The sequence below is a fragment of the Saccopteryx leptura genome, chromosome 1, assembly GCF_036850995.1.
Source record: "Saccopteryx leptura isolate mSacLep1 chromosome 1, mSacLep1_pri_phased_curated, whole genome shotgun sequence".
NCBI classification, from domain to species: Eukaryota; Metazoa; Chordata; class Mammalia; order Chiroptera; family Emballonuridae; genus Saccopteryx; species Saccopteryx leptura.
Window position 1 is genome coordinate 260,234,424 of NC_089503.1, and position 17,159 is coordinate 260,251,582.

The 17,159-nt window shown below is 57.1% G+C and overlaps 1 protein-coding gene across 5 annotated transcripts; it reads right to left on the bottom strand.

Annotated features, from left to right (window-relative positions):
- Positions 1-217: 217 nt before the first annotated feature.
- Positions 218-17,123, bottom strand: CRLF1 (cytokine receptor like factor 1). Of its 5 annotated transcripts, none has more exons than XM_066350301.1 (14): positions 16,843-17,123; positions 16,241-16,324; positions 12,795-12,963; positions 12,076-12,233; positions 11,600-11,708; positions 10,863-11,092; positions 5,380-5,661; positions 4,943-5,072; positions 4,610-4,779; positions 3,508-3,665; positions 3,266-3,434; positions 1,150-1,337; positions 1,013-1,060; positions 218-546 (listed from the first exon to the last, which is right to left on the bottom strand). In XM_066350301.1, the coding sequence occupies exons 6-14, from the start codon at positions 10,972-10,974 to the stop codon at positions 526-528; spliced, it is 1,278 nt and encodes a 425-aa protein (XP_066206398.1). In that variant the 5' UTR covers positions 10,975-11,092; positions 11,600-11,708; positions 12,076-12,233; positions 12,795-12,963; positions 16,241-16,324; positions 16,843-17,123; the 3' UTR covers positions 218-525. The 5 variants fall into 5 exon arrangements, with proteins under 5 accessions (XP_066206398.1, XP_066206397.1, XP_066206401.1 ...); XM_066350300.1 differs by having other exon boundaries at positions 12,076-12,216; positions 15,618-16,324; XM_066350304.1 differs by having other exon boundaries at positions 1,013-1,055; positions 15,618-16,324.
- Between the last annotated feature and the right edge of the window lie 36 nt (positions 17,124-17,159).

Consider the following 17,159-nt stretch of genomic DNA (forward strand, 5'->3'; position numbering starts at 1 on the left):
CCCAGGATGGGCAGAGCATCGCCCCCTGGTGGGCAGAGCGTCGCCCCTGGTGGGCGTGCCGGGTGGATCCCGGTCGGGCGCATGCGGGAGTCTGTCTGACTGTCTCTCCCTGTTTCCAGCTTCAGAAAAATGAAAGAAAAAAAAAAAAAAAGAAATCCTCATGCCTCCCCTACAGTCCCCACCCCAGGCCTCTGCAGCCCCAAAATCACCTTCACAATCAGGGCACCTAAATAGCTCATTTATTTTAAAAGATTCTTTGGAGGAGTCCTGGGTGAGGGGAGTATTGACTCCCCTTCACCCTTAGCCCTGGGTTCTGGGCAGTTTGGCCAATCCTCACACCCCAACTCACTGAGTACACCCAATGATGGCCTTGCGTGGAGGCCAGAGATGTGATCCTTGGAGCTCAGAGTGCCCACACCAGCTCATGCCATGGGTACTTGGGCACCATGAGGTGAGGGTACAGAGATGGCTGCAGTCTGGGTGCAGCCCTGGGACTCCACGAAGTAGGGAGGACAGCCCCAGCCCTTAGAGCTTATCTGGCAGGACCTGCAGGCAGAGGGGAAGCCAGGATAAGCAGGGAGCCTGGGAGGGGACAGCACTGCAGAGCAACTGAGGAGTCCCCCTCCCATTCAGGCACTAGCCCTGCCACTTTCAACTGGGTGACCTTGGGCAGGGTACTGCCTCTCCCTGGGCCTTAGTTCCTCTTCTGAGAATAATATCTTTTAGGAGATGTTTGCAGGTAAAGCCCTTGGAAAAGTGCCATGATGCAGTAGGCCCTCAAACACAGTAACTTGGACCAGTTGTTCATTCATTCCTGAGAATGACGTTCCACTTTGGACATTTTCAGAGTTGGGTAATCTTACTAGGCTAAAAGTCACAGGACCAGGCACACAGCTGGTGCTAAGTAATGCTGATAAATAAAACTGAAGGATGAGAGTGGGAGCCCACCACCTACTGGCCATCAGGAGGGCCCTTGTCTCCCCTTATCACCCATCCACCTGGGCCCTCTTACCTCTCGCCGCGCTGCGTCTGCCCGAGGGCAAGATCCCCTCGTCCTGTGCTTGGAAGGAAGGAGGTGGTGTCTAGGGGCTGCGCACCTACTTTCCCACCCCACCCCTCATTCCTTGCCCACGGGTCCCTCCTTTCTACCTGGTTGCGGGTCTTGTGTGACTTCTGCATCCAGGCTCGCCACTGGTCGTAGAGGCGGAAGCTGAGGTTTGAGCAGTACGCGTGCTTCTTGAGCCAGCCCAGAAACTGCTTGAGCTCGCGCCGCACCGGCCCCGAGCTCGGCTCTCCGCCCCGCGGCTCGCATGCCCCGCCGCCCGGGCCCGGACGCTCTGGTGGGGACGGAGCGGCAGCGTCAGGGCGCGCCCGACAGAGGGCGTGCGCAGGCAGCAGAGGAAGGGTCCTCGAGAAGCTTACCGCGTTCCCCTCGGATACCTCCCCCCATTTCCCCGAGACCAGGTCCTCCCCATGGTCCAGCCCAGCTGTGCCCCTGAAGAGGTGGGAGGTAAGGGAAGGGAGGGACTCCTCTACATCTCCAGGAACCCGATTCCTGTGGCTTGAGCCAGGTGTGGGTGGAAGAGGCTGGGGGAGAAGGTGAGAGGCCAAGTCTGGAGGGATCACATTCTGAGACAGAGCAGAGGGCAGCGAAAGGGAGAGAGATACAGAGGTAGAGACAGATGGGGGCAAGAGACAGGAGGTGAAGGGAGGGCAGAAGCCATGGGGGTCAGCCAGGGAGGGATAGAGACCCTGGAGAAGAGAGGGAGAGTGACAGAGAATGGAAAGGAGACAGCCCTTGGGAGCGTTAGCCAATAGAACAGGGAGCTGGTGGGAGGCCTGCTTGTCAGTCCAGATGCTGGACTCAGCCAGCCCCAACAGGCCGGCGGATAAGGACATCGGCCTCACGTCATAAATAACACAAGGGACCCGCTGACAGGCCCTGGCACAGCTCAGGCCCCTGCTGGCCTCCCCCAGCCTCCCTAGCCTCCTCTGCAGACGTAGGGCCTGCTGGCTCCTGTGCAAGAATCACAGGTGCTGGGCACGAGCAGGGGCCAAGGCTCAGCCCCTCCCAGTCATGCTAGCTCCCGCCTACTCCAGAACCTGGAGGGCCCCACAATGGGGGCTGGGGAACTGGCTAGAGCTAGGCTCTGTCCCTCCCTGGTTCTGGAACCCTCTCTGGGCCTTGGTTTCCCCATCATCCCAGGAGAGATTGTGGGCCTGGACTTCTAGCAAATTGGGTTCAGATCTCTGTGTGACTTTGGGGGCTAGCTAGACCTCCTGGGGCCAAAGTGTGCTCACTTGAGAAAAGGGGGCCACACTTGGGGTGAAACCATGGGGGTAGAGGGGCAGAGAGCCTGACATGGTGTTCATTATGAGGGTACTTTCCATGGGTTATTGCATCTCACCTCCACGATAGCCTGAGACAGGAGCAGTATCATCCCACTTTCCAGATGGGTAAGCTGAAGCCAGATATTTCTAAAGACTTTATTCATTTTCCGAAAGAAGAGAGAGAGAGAAGGGGGGGAGGAGCAGGAAGCATCAACTCCCATATGTGCCTTAACCAGGCAAGTCCAGGGTTTCAAACCAGCGACCTCAGTGTTCAGGTGGATGCTTTATCCACTGTACCACCACAGGTCAGGCTCCAGATATTTCAAGTAACATGTTTCATATCATTTCACAAAGGAGAGAATGGAGGTCCATGGCTCAGAGGAACCCCAGATGGCAAGGGGAGCAGGACCCAGGGCCCTGATTATCCCCACTCCCCTACCAGGGTCAGAAGGGGAAACTGAGGCTCATCAGAGAGTTGAGTTGGCAGCCCATCAGCCTTGGAAGCAGGGGTCTCAAACTCACTTGCCTTTAGGGGGTGGGGAAGGGATACAGGTGGGTGAAATGGGCTTGTTAGGGACGGAGCAACTGGAGATAGAGGATCCGGGTATGAAGGGGCAGCCTTTGCTGATAGGGGCTGTGGAGCAATGCTGGCTGTGCCCTGTTACATTTTCTACACAATTTTTCTAGGGAATTTAGGATATTTGTATTAAAACTTCATGATTCTAAATGTCTACAAGTAGGTTTTTTTAAATTTCTTTTCAAATGACAAATCAAAGAAAATAGATTGGGGGGCCAAATTCTGCCCAGGGGCCACTAGTTTGAGACCTCTGCTCTCCTAAAAACAAACAAACAAACAAACAAACAAACAAGAAAACAGATGCCCAGGCTGGTTTATGGCTGGTCCCATAAACATCCAGCCTGCTGGGGTGCTCACCACTGCGAGGGGTGGAGGCGGCCGTGGGGTGGCTCCACTCGCTCCAGATCCCTGCCTTCTTGGAGCCATAGATGCCAAAGGGGTTGCACCGCACTTGCACAAAGTAGACCGTACCTGGCTTCAGGCCCGCCAGGCGACATGAGGTCTGGTTGCTCACGTCGTCCACCACCTGGGCGGCAAAGGCAAGGTCAGAGGCTAGGGCTGGACCGAGCGGGAATGGGGTTAGGGGCGGGGGCAGACACCTTCCAATCCACACTGTCCTCCACGCGGTAGCGGATCTGGTACTTGGCTTGGAAGAGGAAGTCCTTGAGGGCGGGTGGGGAAACCCAGCGCACGCTCAGCTGGTCCTCCAGGCCCCCGACGCGGCTCACATGCACATCGGGCGGGGGATCCGTGGTCACTGCGGGGCGGGGCAGGGCGGGGCTCAGTTACGGGCTCTTAGGACCTGGCTGGCTCCTGTCTAGGTCCAAATCCCAGAGCACATGGTTTAGGTGGCACCTGCTTCCATTCTCTTTCCTCTTAGGTCTCCCTCGAGGACGGGTGGATTACATTAGACAATATTCGGGAAACACTCAGCGCCTAGGAGCACTCAATTAATGTTAGCTGTTATCACCATTATTATCTATGACAAGAGAAATGTAATCCTATCTTCAGAGAATCCTGTAAAAGCAGACACTGCTTGGCCCATGATATATTTTTATTATTCCCAGGAGGCCAGGGGGCCATCACCACCCATCTCCAGCTCCTTCCCACCTTACAAAGGTTCTTACTATGACAGCCTTGCTGGGTGCAAAGGGACAACTGAAGCTGAAAACATGCTCACCATTGCTTCAAGACTTAAGGAAGCAAAGCGGCAAGCAGGCTAGAGTGGGGGTGGCTCCAAGCCAGGATGGATCTCGGATCCTTCCGGGAGCCCTGTGGGAAGCAGGGAGAACTGGCTCTCCCCCTGAGGCCTTAGTGAGGAGCGGAAAGGGTTAAGGCACAGGCCTGCTCAGGGCTGAGAAACACCCTAATTAGATTAAGCCCAATTCTGCTGCAGATCATCCATTTCCTGCCTCCTGCCTGCCCCCCCCCCAGCTCCAGGCTGTGGCTTCCTGGGGTGCCTCAGACCTGTGTGCCCCCTCCCTGCTGGGGGATGGGAGCCCTCCAGCACACCTGGGCTGAGGAGGAGGAGGGGGCCAGACCAGGTGTTCTCCACAGAGTGGAACTCTCCTGGCTGAATCAGAGGGTTGCAGACTGATAGATACTCCCCTCCACAATCAGCAGGGTTGGACCAAAGATGCAGCCACCGCTGGGCTTGTGGGGGGGGTGTCAGGATCCCCCCCCCCCAGGGGGGTGTCTCACCCACATCCAGGATGTCCAGTGTGAGCACATCTGAGCGGGCTGAGCCCAGCCTGTTGGTAGCTTCCACCCAGATCTCGTAGGGGGTAAAGAGGGCCAGGTCCTTGGGGATATGGCAGGAGTGGGGTCCCACCGTGTGGTACTCCTCACACGTGTTGTCCTGCCCATACCACCTGTGGGGGTGGAGGGGTGAGGACACATGAGGGTCCCTTCAGGGCCTCAGACCTCACTAAATCAGCCTCAGAGTTCAGAAAGGACACTGGGCTGGGAGAGGGCAGGCTTAGCAAAGGCCTCTTAGCCAGGTTGGGACACATGTCACCAAGGGCCACTACCAACCTCAGCTTGTACTTCAGGGAGTAGTTCGTGTGGAGGAAGGTCTCCCCATGAGCCCCTGGTGTCCAGCGGCATGTCAGGTCCTTCATGTTCTTGGACCAGCAACTGATGTTGAAGGGTTTCTCTGGGGGCACTGGGGAGGGGGTACAGGAGCTGAGGGTCTGGACCAGCTCTGGACAGGCAGAGGAGCCACTCCTTGGAGTGGAAGGAGGGTGAACAGGGTGGGTGTTGGCATGACCCCCTGCATGAGCTCTCTTGGGGACCATGGTGGTGGGGGTCTCCATGTTCTCATTCCCACCAAGATGCCCATACCTCTCAACCCATGCAAGTGTGCGTGCCCACCATCCAGCTCTGAACCAGAGGGCCTGTGATTCATGCCCCTCTCCAGAGGGAGATACTGATCCCAAAAGCTACCCTTGAGCAACCTGGAGACCACTTACAGCCAACATAGAGGCAGGAGCCTGCCAGGATGCTGCCATCTTGGGCGTGGCACACGAGGTTGTCCCCTGACTGTTGCCTGGATCCATTGAGGTTGGCCAGGGCAAGGGCCAGGGTGGAGGCGTTGAGCACTCGGGAGAGCTCAGAGGGCAGGCGGCGCCCGTTAAGAGTCCAGTAGAGGCCCTCTGCGGTGGGGCCTGGTGGGTCCCCATGCACTGAGCATGTGGCCTGCAGGGAGGAGCCGATGAGGAGTGTGGGGTCCTGGGGACTGATCACAGCTGTGTCTGGGGTCAAAGAAGAGGGCCTATCAGGCCTGTGATAGAGCTGCCCTGAATCCCGACCATGCTACTACTTCCAGGACTCATGACAATCTTGCAAAGAAGCTCTTTACTATTATCCCTATTTTAAAGATAAAGAAACTGAGGTTTAGTTCATCACTGACCTACTCAAAGTTCAGACAGAAATGCCCACTTACATTCAAGTCACTTTTTAAAAAAAATTATTGACTTGAGAAATATCGATTTGTTGTTCCACCTATCTATGCATTCATTGGTTGATTCTTGTATGTGCCCTGACCAGGGATGGAACCCACAACTTTGATGTATCATGACAATGCTCTAACCAACTGAGCTATATGGCCAGGTTCAAGTCACTTTTGCTTTGTATATAGTTCTGACAAACCCTACACACTTTTTTTTTCATTTCACTTTATTTTTGGCAATTAGGAATAAAATATTGTGAGTTCTTGTTCTTATATCTCCAGGGCCTCACACACTGTAACACTGTAGGTGACTTTGTGCAGGGATTCCCTATGAAAATCTTGCTCTTTTGTGTATTAAAAAAAAAAAAAAAAAAGGCTCAGCCTGGGCCAGGTAACTCAGCTGGTTAGAATGTTGTCCTGATACACCAAGGTTGTGGGTTTGACCTCAGTAAGGGCACATACAAGAAACCACCAATGAATACATAAATAACAAATTGATGTTTCTCTCTCTCTCTCCTTGCTTCTTTCTAAAAATCAATAAATTAAAAAAAAAAAAGAAAGACATTGAGACACTAAGTCCCCTGCCTAAGGTTTGACTGAGGGAAAAAAGCACACTATTCAAACCCAGATTTTTATTTGTCTCCAAATTCCTGCTCTGTGCTGGAATGGAAGATTTCTGGGGCAAACTCTAGGCTCCCAACAACCATCCAAAGGGCCTTGACTCAGTCTCTTGACTCATTTTTCCTAATCTGCATAATGGGAACAAGAAAGTTCCTGGTCCTCAGAGCCCTTATAATGATCAAATTCTGAGAAGTGACTTCCTAAACTGGGTTCTGTGAGTTGGGTGCTGAGAACTGGGCCTTTCTCAGAGACACAGTGATTGATGCCTCCTCTTCTTCTGGCCATTGGGCACAGCCTAGAGCTCCCTCTTCTGGAGATCAGAACCTAAGAGGAGACTGCTTTACCCACAGGGAAACCAAGGGCCAGAGAAGGGCAGGGTACTTACAATTCTTCCTGAGTCTCAGTTTTCCCATCTGGGAAGTAGGCATCATGGTATCAAAAACACACAATTGTTTGAGAGAATTGAAAATATTGTTGTAAGTACAACCCTGTGGGACCTTTAAGCCAGGCTGATTGGGTTCAAATGCCTCCAGCTCACTGGATGTTTGGTCCAAGCACTTTACCTCTCTGAGTCTCTGGGCAAGGAGCCTTTCCCTTGACCAAGAATAGTTGTGGGGCCCTGGCCGGTTGGCTCAGTGGTAGAGTGTCGGCCTGGCATGCAGAAGTCCTGGGATCGATTCCCGGCCAGGGCACACAGAAGAAGCGCCCATCTGCTTCTCCACCCCTCCCCCTCTCCTTCCTCTCTGTCTCTCTCTTCCCCTCCCGCAGCCAAGGCTCCATTGGAGCAAAGATGGCCCGGGCGCTGGGGATGGCTCTGTGGCCTCTGCCTCAGGCGCTAGACTGGCTCTGGTCGCAACAGAGCGACGCCCCAAATGGGCAGAGCATCGCCCCCTGGTGGGCATGCCGGGTGGATCCTGGTCGGGCGTATGCGGGAGTCTGTCTGACTGCCTCCCCGTTTCCAGCTTCAAAAAAAATACAAAAGAAAAAAAAACAAACAAACAATAGTTGTGGGTACTCATTCATTCATGTATCATTCATTGATCACCTACAGTGTACCAGAAGCTGGGGGCACCATGGTGACAAGATACCCAAGATTCCTACCCTGTGGGCCTTGAATCCAAGAGCACAGCAGAAAAGTAACAAATATCTAAGAAAAGAAATTGGGAGAAAGTAAATCACAAGTCAGTAGTGGCAACTCAATGGCCCAGGAGGTCTGGGGAGGTGGCATTTGAGCTGAATAAAGTGAAAGAAGTAGTAATGAAAATATGTAGGAGAGAATGTCCAGGCTGTGGAAGCAGTAAATGCAAAAGTCCTGGGGCAGGAATAGTAGGAAGTGAGGTCTGGGAGGTCAGCAGGGGCCTAACTGACAAGGAGTGTTCCAGGGTTCTAAACAGGGGATGCCTAGGCAACTGTAAGAAGGGACTACAGGGGTGCAGAGGGGAGGGCAGTCCATCTTCCCAGAAATGGCAGCCAAGGACAGGATGATCCTGGTCCCCTGGGATGTCCCTGCCCCCAATGCCAGCGGCTGCCTTATGCTGGCCTTCACTGCCCCAAATGGGAGAGGTGGGGTGGATATGGTTCCAGGGTCCAGCCCTGACGAATCTTCAGGGCAAACTTGGCTTGAGAGCCATGTCTTGCTGGAGCCTAGGATCACAGTTGCGTTTGAGGCTTGGCCCAGGGCTCTCCGGAGGTCTCGGCATCCGTGCGAAGGAGCTGGCTGAGAGGGCCAGAGCCGAGGAGGCGGGGGAGGCCGAAGGGGGTGGGGGCGGGGCCCGGGGGAACAGGGGGGGAGTAGAGTGGGGGGGGGGAGTGAGTCTTTGGCGGCCGGGGGCCGCTCTGGAGGTCCCAGGCAGCCAGCCGCTCACTAATTCGGAATTCCTCAGGCATGAACTCGGGTGTGCCAACATCTCTGCCCCGGCCCACCCACCACTTCCTGCCTGCCCCCACCCCCAGCAGGGTGGGAGGCACGGGCAGGCCAGGCCTGCCCCGACCCCAGGCCCACTTCCATCCCTAGGAGGATAGGTCACATCCCTCCTGCCCTCCCACCCATCCTCACAGCCTAGTCAGGAAGGGTCTTTCTAGGGGGTCTGGGCTGGGGGGGGCACTGCCCCTCAGCCACCCCGCCTGGCCTGGACTAGCACTGCCCGTCTGCCAGCAGCTGCAGCTGCCCTCCAAGAGCTGGGTGGGGGATGGGGCGAAAGGGCAAGGCCAGGCGGGCCTGGACAGGCCAGCTCCCCCACCCCAAGCTCCAGCAGTTAAGGTCAGAGGGAGGCCTTCTTCTCTTCCTGGGATATGGGTGCCAATCCCAACTGGAGCAATCGCCTTCCCCTCTCCTGTTCTGTTTCCTCTTCCATAAAATGGGAGGAAAATATACCCTACCTGCTGGGGAGATTAATGAGATGAGATTGCGAGGTCCAGAGTGCCTAGGAACTATTAAGATTACAGCCCTTCCTAGCTCTGGGGTCCAGCCCGCCTCCACACTCCCCAAATAATGGGCCAAGGCACTCAGGACCAGGATGCACACATTCCATGGCAAAGCAGCTGGGAACAACCCACTGAAGTTGGCGGGGAAATTGGCCTGATTTGGGGGGGCCCTCCTAGAAGGCTCCCTAAAGCAGATCCCTGGGCTAGGCTTTTGGACAGCCCTCCGCCCTACATCCCTGCCTCCCCGCCATTCCCACAGAGCTGGGGCCTTTAAAAGTTTTTTCCTTCCCCACTTCTCAATCTGGAGCCTCTGCCGTTATTAAAAAGGAACACCATGTGTTTTAAAAGGAAAAAGTGTGAGATTCTCTGCAAGCAATGCAGGAGGGTGGCTTCCATCCCAGGGTCCCCACAGGGGTCCCCATCTTTCATCCCGCTGGTACCTGCAGACACTTTACGACATACCCGCCTGCTGGTCAGGTGCTAAGACACACCGTAAGTAGAAACATATTGCTGAGGTGTGAGAATCTTTTATTTAATTTCTCCCTTAAAGGAAAAAACACCCGTACAACCACCACCACCACCACAACCTTCCCTGCTGCTCTGCAGGCTGGGAAACAAAGCCTGCTAGGAATATTGGCATTCAGGCACTGCCCACTGCCTGGCAAAGTCATCAGGGATCCAGGGAGAGCCTGTAGCACCCCTCACCTGCCTAGACGCTCTCCTCTGCTGAGGTTTTCAGCAAGTGCTCCTATCGAGTGCCTAGACCCTGCCTCTCTAGAGGACACAAGGAGCCTGCAGACAGCTCTTTGCAGTACAGGGCAGCTTGGGCAGCAATGTGTGTCCACCTAGGGTGACCTGTGCGTCTGGACATAGTGTGTGGAATGACTATGAGTGCCTAGGGCAGGCTGTGCCTGCGCCTGTGCTCCTGTGTTATAACCCCTGAGGAATGAGTGTGTGACCACGAAAGTGTGTGTGCCAGGGATGGAATGTGTGTGCGCTCCGATGGTGTGCCAATGTGCATCTGGGATGCAGTGTGTGCGACTGAGGGCGAGGGTGATGGGCCACAAGCCAGTGTGTCTTTGTGTGTCTCTGGGTGTGTCCCAGAGCGGTCTGGATGTAGAGACCGAGTCCTAGAAGGGGTGTGCATGGGGTGGGAGACAGACAGTGCTGGAGGCCAGGAGCTCCTGACCGGGCGGGGGTCTTGGCTTGCCCGGCTGTGGGTTTCCGGGCCCCCCCAACCAAGGCTGGGCCCGCGGTGCCCGGACTCGCTGGCTCTTGATTCCTCTCCCTCTCACCCACTGGCTTACAAAGATTTCTCTTGATGGAGACTCACAGCTCGGCGCAGCCCGGCCGGGAATTGTTCCGAGCGGCCCCAGTGGCTGGGACTCCGCGAACCCCCGCGCGCAGTGTCCCGCCAGGGGAGGGCGGCGGCGCCGGCCCGCGGAGAGGCGCGTCCCCGGGGACCCCGGGCCGCGCGCCAGGCGGCCAGAGCCACCCCCCTCCCGCCCCGCCTTCCTCTCGGGGCTCATCCCTCCACCCGGGTGGGGTGCTTGGGGCCGGCACCCAGCGCGCCTTCCGCGTGCGCCCCCGCCCAGGAGCCGAGTCCCGCGGTCTCCGCGGCTCGGAGTGTGCGGACGCTGTTGCGTGCGCCCGCCGAGTCCCAGTATGGAGAGGGTCCCAGGCCGCGGCCCCCCAAACTCCGGGGGCCAGGCCGGGCGTATTCGGCCCGGCGGCCCAGGTAAGGCCTTGGGCGCGGAAGCCGAACCCTCGGGCCAATGGACCGCTGCGCTGTGCGCCCCGCAGGTGAGGGCGCCCCGAGGGCCGTGCCGGGGGCGCCTTCCTTTGTTCCCGGGCCGTCCAGGTGGCGCCTGCGCTCCCTCCCCACCCCCCCGCGGCTGCCCCCAGGGCGCACGCTCTCCGCCCAGGCGGGAAGGAGGGAGCAGGGCGCCGGGTACTCACGGGCTCCTGATCCGTCTCGCGGCGCCCCGAGGACGCAGAGCAGCAGTAGGAGCAGCAGCTGTGGCGGCCGCCGCGCGGATTGGGCGGCGGGGCCCAGGCGGCCGGCGGGCATGGGGCCGGCGCTGCCGGGGGCGCTTGGCGGGCAGCGGCAGCGGTGGCGTGGGATGCGGGAGGGCGCGGGCTGGGCAGCCCGCACGTCGCTGGGCGCGGGCGCGGAGGCCGGAGCAAGTCTGAGCAGCCGAATTGACAAGGCGCTAATGCGCCTCTGGCCCCGCCCGGCCCCGCCCCCGGCCCGGCCCGGCCTCGGGGTGGGGGGGGAGCGGCGGGCCCCGCACCGGCTTCTCCGCTGCCCGCCCGCCCGCGGGCACCGCGCGCCCCACCCGTCTGGCCTCCGCCCCGCCGCGCACCGCGCGCGCCCTGTTCTGCGGCCCAGAACCCCCCACCCTACCCCACCCCTACCAGCCTGGGACCTCCCATTCGAACCAAGCCAGCTCCAGGCTCCCCACCCCCAATGTGAGACCTGGCGCCCCTAACTCCGTTTTCATGTTCTCACCCACTTCCCTGCACCCTACATTCGGCCCTGTGCCCTTTCAGTGTATCCTGTGGCACTAGCCTTGGCCCACTCCTACCCCCGCAATCTTGTCTCAGCTCCCACCCCAGCTCTGGTCCCACTACCCCACAGAGTGGCTCTTGAGCCCCTTTACTCCCCAGAGGCCTGAAAGTAGTCCCCTACTCACCCCACGCCAACGGAGCGCGCGGGTTTCTCCAGTTTCGGCCCAGTGGACCCTTCTCACTGCATCCCGCCTTTCCTCCGTCCTCTGCGGGCAACCTCAGGCCCAAGTTTTGCTGGAGGGAAGACAGAAAAAGCACGGAGTCCCCGACTTTCACTCTCGCTCAGCTGCCTTCCTCGCGCGGGATGAGGCTGAGCTTCCTCGGGGCGCCTGGAGGGGCTTCAGAATAGAGCTCCCGCGTGGGCAGACGAGAGAGATTGGTCCCTGTACAAGCGGGGACCCGGCTCTGTGCGGGTCCCGCCCACGGACAGGAGCGATGCCCAGGAAGAAAGCGGCCCCTCAGACTCATTGACACCCCCCACGGAAAAATCCGCTCAGCGGCCCGCGGGTGGGGTGCGCCACGCAGTGAGTAATCGCTTCGGCGGCCGCCGCCTGCCGATTCCAGGTAACGCCGGCTGCCGGGAGCGATGCTAATGTCTTACTTTTTTGCGCAGGAATCCTTCTCCGTGTTATTTTTGGCAATTGCTTGGGTTTCAGGACCCTCTTCCAGCCCGGACGCCTTACTCCCCTTCTCTCGGTCCTTAGCGGATCAGTGCGCCCAGGATAAAAGGGTTTCTCCAAGGCTGCGGTGGAGGGGCGACTGAAATGAGAGTTCCCGCCCCACCCGCTGTTTGGGTCGAAGCCCCGCCCCTAGCTGCGTGTCCTGAGAGGGGAAAGTCTCTAACTCTCCCTTCACCGGGTTTTCTTAGAGGCCTGGACCCTTCATCCATTTCCCTAACCAGCCAAGAGTATAAAGGTGTCTGAAGGAGCTCAGGAGCCTCCACCATGTTTGCTCAAGGGAACCCTCTACTCCTCCGACTTGGGTCTCCAACATACACCCCACATTGCCAGAAAAGAGAATTGGAAGATAGGGTCCTGGGACTGTGCGCAACGTCCCCCATCTGGACTTTGGATGGTTTGGGGGGAGGGGAGTAAAGTCTTTTACTGGGACTAGCCATGCCTCTGCCTCAGTTTCCCTCTCCACACAGTGGGTGACTCCTAGCCAGCCGAGGGTTTTCTGTGGGAAGATGCAGTGCAGCAGAGGGCCCCACAATCTAAATGCTGAGCATAGCACTGAGCACTGGGGGCATGTGCTTTTGGAGCAAAGGTGGACCCCCAGGCCTCAGTTTGTCACCTCAGAAAAATGGAGTCATAATCCCACCTGCCAGATGGATGGTTCAGAGGGTGAAGTGGAGGTGGTAGCTCTTGGATGGAATTGTGTCTGGCATATGTGCCACCCCTTCCAGCACCACCACCATCCCTTCGCTCTTCAACATTTGACTCCCTCCTTGGAGGACTTCAGGCTTCTGGAGCAAATTCTTTTCTTTTTTCTTTTTTGACAGAACAGAGAGACAGACAGACAGGGAGAGTAGATGAGAAGCATCAATTCTTTGTTGCGGCATCTTCATTGATTGCTTTCTCATATGTGCCTTGGCTGGGGGGCTACAGCTGACTGAGTAACCCCTTGCTCAAGCCAGCAACCTTGGGCTCAAAGCTGGTGAGCCTCCCTCAAACTATTTGAGCCCACACTGAAGGTGGCGACCTCGGGGTTTCGAACCTGGGTCTTCCACATCCCAGTCTGATGCTCTATCCACTATGCCACCGCCTGGTCAGGCTGAAGCAAATTCTTGATATTTCCCCCCAATCTCTGATCCTCCCCCAGTCATCCTTGGGTCTTGGGAAAAGGCTCCCCCAACCACCCAGGTGCTCAGGCCAGAGACCTGGAGGCGTGCGTGACAACTCTCTCCTTTGTGCATCCCCCATGTCCCATCCATCAGCAAATCCTGTTGGCTCTGATTCCAGAATACATCCCCATCCTGAGATTCTGACTCCCTTCTCCATACCCCATTTGGGTCTAGGTCCCACCGCCTGCCTCTGGGGTGTTGCCCAGCCTCCACCTGTGCTTCCCTGTAACCTTCCTGTCCCCATTTGCACTGGAGGTAAAGAGAGCTTTTAAAAGAAATGAAACAGGTCTCCTCTGCCCTGCCACACTCTTCCCCTCCTCCCATTTCTCACCCCTCCTCTTCTCCATGCTGCTCTATCCCTTCCTCTCCCTCACTGCGTTCCAGCCACTGCAGCCCCATTTTCCCAACCACATCAGGCCGGGTCTTTGTATGTTTGCTGTTCCCTCTGCAGGGGTGCAATTCCCCCAGGTCTTCCCCCTGTTAGTGCTTTCTTTTCCATCAGGTCACAGGTCAAGTGTCACCTCAGAAGGACCTCCCACCCTTCCCAAGCACTCTCTATCCCTTTCCTTTTTTTTAAATGGTCTTGTAACATAGCTTTTCAAACATCGGCTTTCTCTGGTGACTTATTTCCTTTAGTAAACTGTGAGTACCCTGAGAGTCATTAGGACCCCATGTTGAGCCCAGGACAGGAGAAGAGCTCAGTGAACATTTGCAAAATGAAAAGATAGAGAAATCTCAGTCCCTCCAAGCAGCAAGAAAACTCAGTCCCAGCAAATCATGCTGCCTGGTGTCCCAGGCAGGCCCATGCCCCTAAAGTTCTGTGTAACCCAAACCAGTAAACACCCCTCTCTGGCCCTTACCTATAGAAGGGTATGTATGGATCCTTTGGATTTCTCAATCCTGTCCAGCCCTGTATTGGAGTGTGCTCTCTGCCCGCCAGGTTACCTTAACTCTATACCTTTGGCCTTAAGGAAAGATTTGATCTCTGAGTGTAACTTTGCTTACCTTTGGTGCCCCTGAGGCTTAACTCCTTTCCAGTTGCACCATCTCTTTGTACAGGAAGAGGAACCAGCATTGATGGAACTTCTAGCAAATATTGACCCAAGTCCTTGAAGGTGTCTGGGAATGTACTGAGGGGGCGTTGGAGAAAGGGACCCATATGGGTTGGGGGAGGGGCTTCTCCTAAAGCTTTCAGCCTCTGCACCTAAGGGCTAAGCTGGGGGAGACCCTTCATCCCTAGCTCCTTGCATTTTAGGGCACTGAGGTACCATCAGGTACAGCATCATTAGGGTCCCATAGGGACCCAGAACCTGTGGGAATGAGGAGGGCACAGGGCTGCCTCTCCCAAGACACCACGCCCCATGTTTAGGGCTCAGCATGAGATTAGCTTCCTTGTGTTTCAGGCCAGTGTTCCCAGGAAGTGGTGAAAGTGAAATTGAGGACCTGGAAGGGTGTGTGTGTGTGGCATAGCAAAATCAGGTTCAGAACCTGTATGCAGAAGACCGTGTGGCTTTATCATTTCCACCCAGGAAGCCGAGCCTGGGGAGCTAGGATGCTTGGGTTACAGGCATTGGAGGTGAGAGTCTCAGGGTTGCCTAGGTCCAGGTCAGGGCCACTGCTCTCAATTATGTAGGCCTGGATTCTCTACCCCTCTTGCACTCTGGAGAAACTTCTGACGTCTGGGGTCCAGGAGGTGCTGGCAGTAGAGAGGGGGCTTTGTGTCCTTCCCCCCTCTCCCCACTGTCAGCAATCGCTGGCGCCAAGAGGCCTTCCCTTCTCCCCAGCCTGTACCCGACTTGGGGGTGAGGGTGGCAAGGGACAAAGGACGCTTGTCCGATGCCCGCTCTGACCTCGTTCGCTGCTTCCCGGACGTCGGGCCGCCGCTGATTCACACCCAGGCTGGCCGCAACGCCCCTCCTCCCCCCCACCCCCGCCTGCCGCCCCCACTGGGCCGCCCCGGGGGGTAGGAAGTATGGGGGGGGGGACGAGGGGCGGCGCCGAGTCAACTTTCCCTCTTAAGCCCCTGAGGAATGTCGGCGGATTTCCTGAAATCCGACCCTGGCCGCCCGCCGGCCCCCCCGCCCCTCACCTGGACCTGCTCCCTCAGGAACGGCAGGAGGGCGAGGGGGCGCACCTGGGGGGCCTAGGGCAAATCCTCCTTCCGCTCCTGCCCCCAGCGGCCTCAGGGAGCAGAAAGGGGGGGGGTGACAATTAAACCTTTTTACTCCTCTTCAGACACCTAGACCAGCGGTCCAACTGCCTCAGTTTCCCCTTCTCAGAAGGATTCGGGGTGTCCTTACTTCGTGTTGCACTCTAAGCGATGCTTCTTAGTCCCCGACGTGCTCCCCTCAAATCTTGCCCGTCTTTTTGCTTCTCTTGCTTGTCACCTAGATCGACACTTTTGGCCACCCTGAGCCTCAGTTTCCTCATTTGTAAATTGGAAAATGCTACTTAGTAATTCCTAATAGGGTTGTTACAAGAAAATGTCTGGGAAGTGTTTTGTTTGAGATTAATGCAGGACGGTAATTGGTGCTCTGGAACTGAAATGTGTAGGCTTGAATACTAACTGCCGAGGGGTCCTGGGGCCCAGGTGTCCCACTAGTGAAATGGGGATGTTTCCCGAGGCGCCGGACTGGTGCACGGTGGGTTAGACGCGGGGTTTCCCCACACTGCGCAAATCTCGGCTGAAGGCCTTCCCCGCAGGGTCGCCGCGGCCTAGCAGGAGAGGAGGAGGAGCGGAGCGCCGGGATCCAGATGTTCGGGGTTCACCAGGCACAGCCGCGCCTGATTAAGCCACGTGGGGGCCGGCGAAGGCCGGGGAGATGAAAGCGCTGCGGCTGGCGGGGGAGAAAGCGTGCGCCATTCCATCCGCCCCCCAACCCGGTTCCTTCCTCCTGGGCCGGAACCTGCGGCGCCCTTTGACCTGTCGACCCCGCGTGGCTGCAGGCTCGTCTGCGGGGACCGAGTGTAAAAGATGTGTGGACTGCCGCTCCACCTTCGCAGGCACCTGTGCGGGACACGATAGCCAGAAAGGGTCATCTGGCAGGGGATCCAGTTTAAGAGGGGCGCCCCCACTCCCATCCCTGACCGAGAGGAACTAGGGTAATCTGCTAAGGCTAGCTTCACGGGGATACAATTTGTCACCAAGTTTTATGGAATCCAGAAGTGTCCATTTGTCCCGTTTTCCCAAGAGAATTAGAAATTTTAGCAGCACCTTCACACCCCTATCTGCACCTCTGCTCCATCCCATTCAGCCCGGGACTAAGGTGCCCCCAGTCTGGGGGAGCAAGGGCTAGTTCCCCCAGATCTATGAATCAGTGCGGAGCCAGAGGACGGCGAGGCTGGGGATCCCTGGAGGGTTTGGGAGGGCTTCTCAAAACAGGGAAACTGCGCACAAGGCACCGCCCCACCACTCGGGTGTCAAAGGAAATAATGCCAGGGACCTTCCCAAGGCCTTGTTTGAATCAGCTCTACGACCCTCAAGACCCACTATCTCCACTCTGGGTGGACTCCAGCTACACCTACCTCCTTTCAGAACAAGCTCCTCCCTGCTTCAGGTTCCTCGCAGTTCCTTCTGCCTTGATTGCTTGGTTTGGCCAGCTGTAACGTAGCCTCTTCCGGGAGGCCCTCTTTGATACCCTGGTGAATAGACCCTTCTATTTTATTACTCTATTTGTTCCCTTTTGGCACCTAGTTCAGGCTGAGATTCCCCTCTCCAGTGGATATGAGGGAGGTGTCAGGGCACTTCCGAGATAGATCAGACGTCGGGGGCCGCTATCCACCTGCCCGCATCCCTGAGGTTCAGCAGCGCCACAGCCCCGCCCGTTCTCCGCATCCTCCAC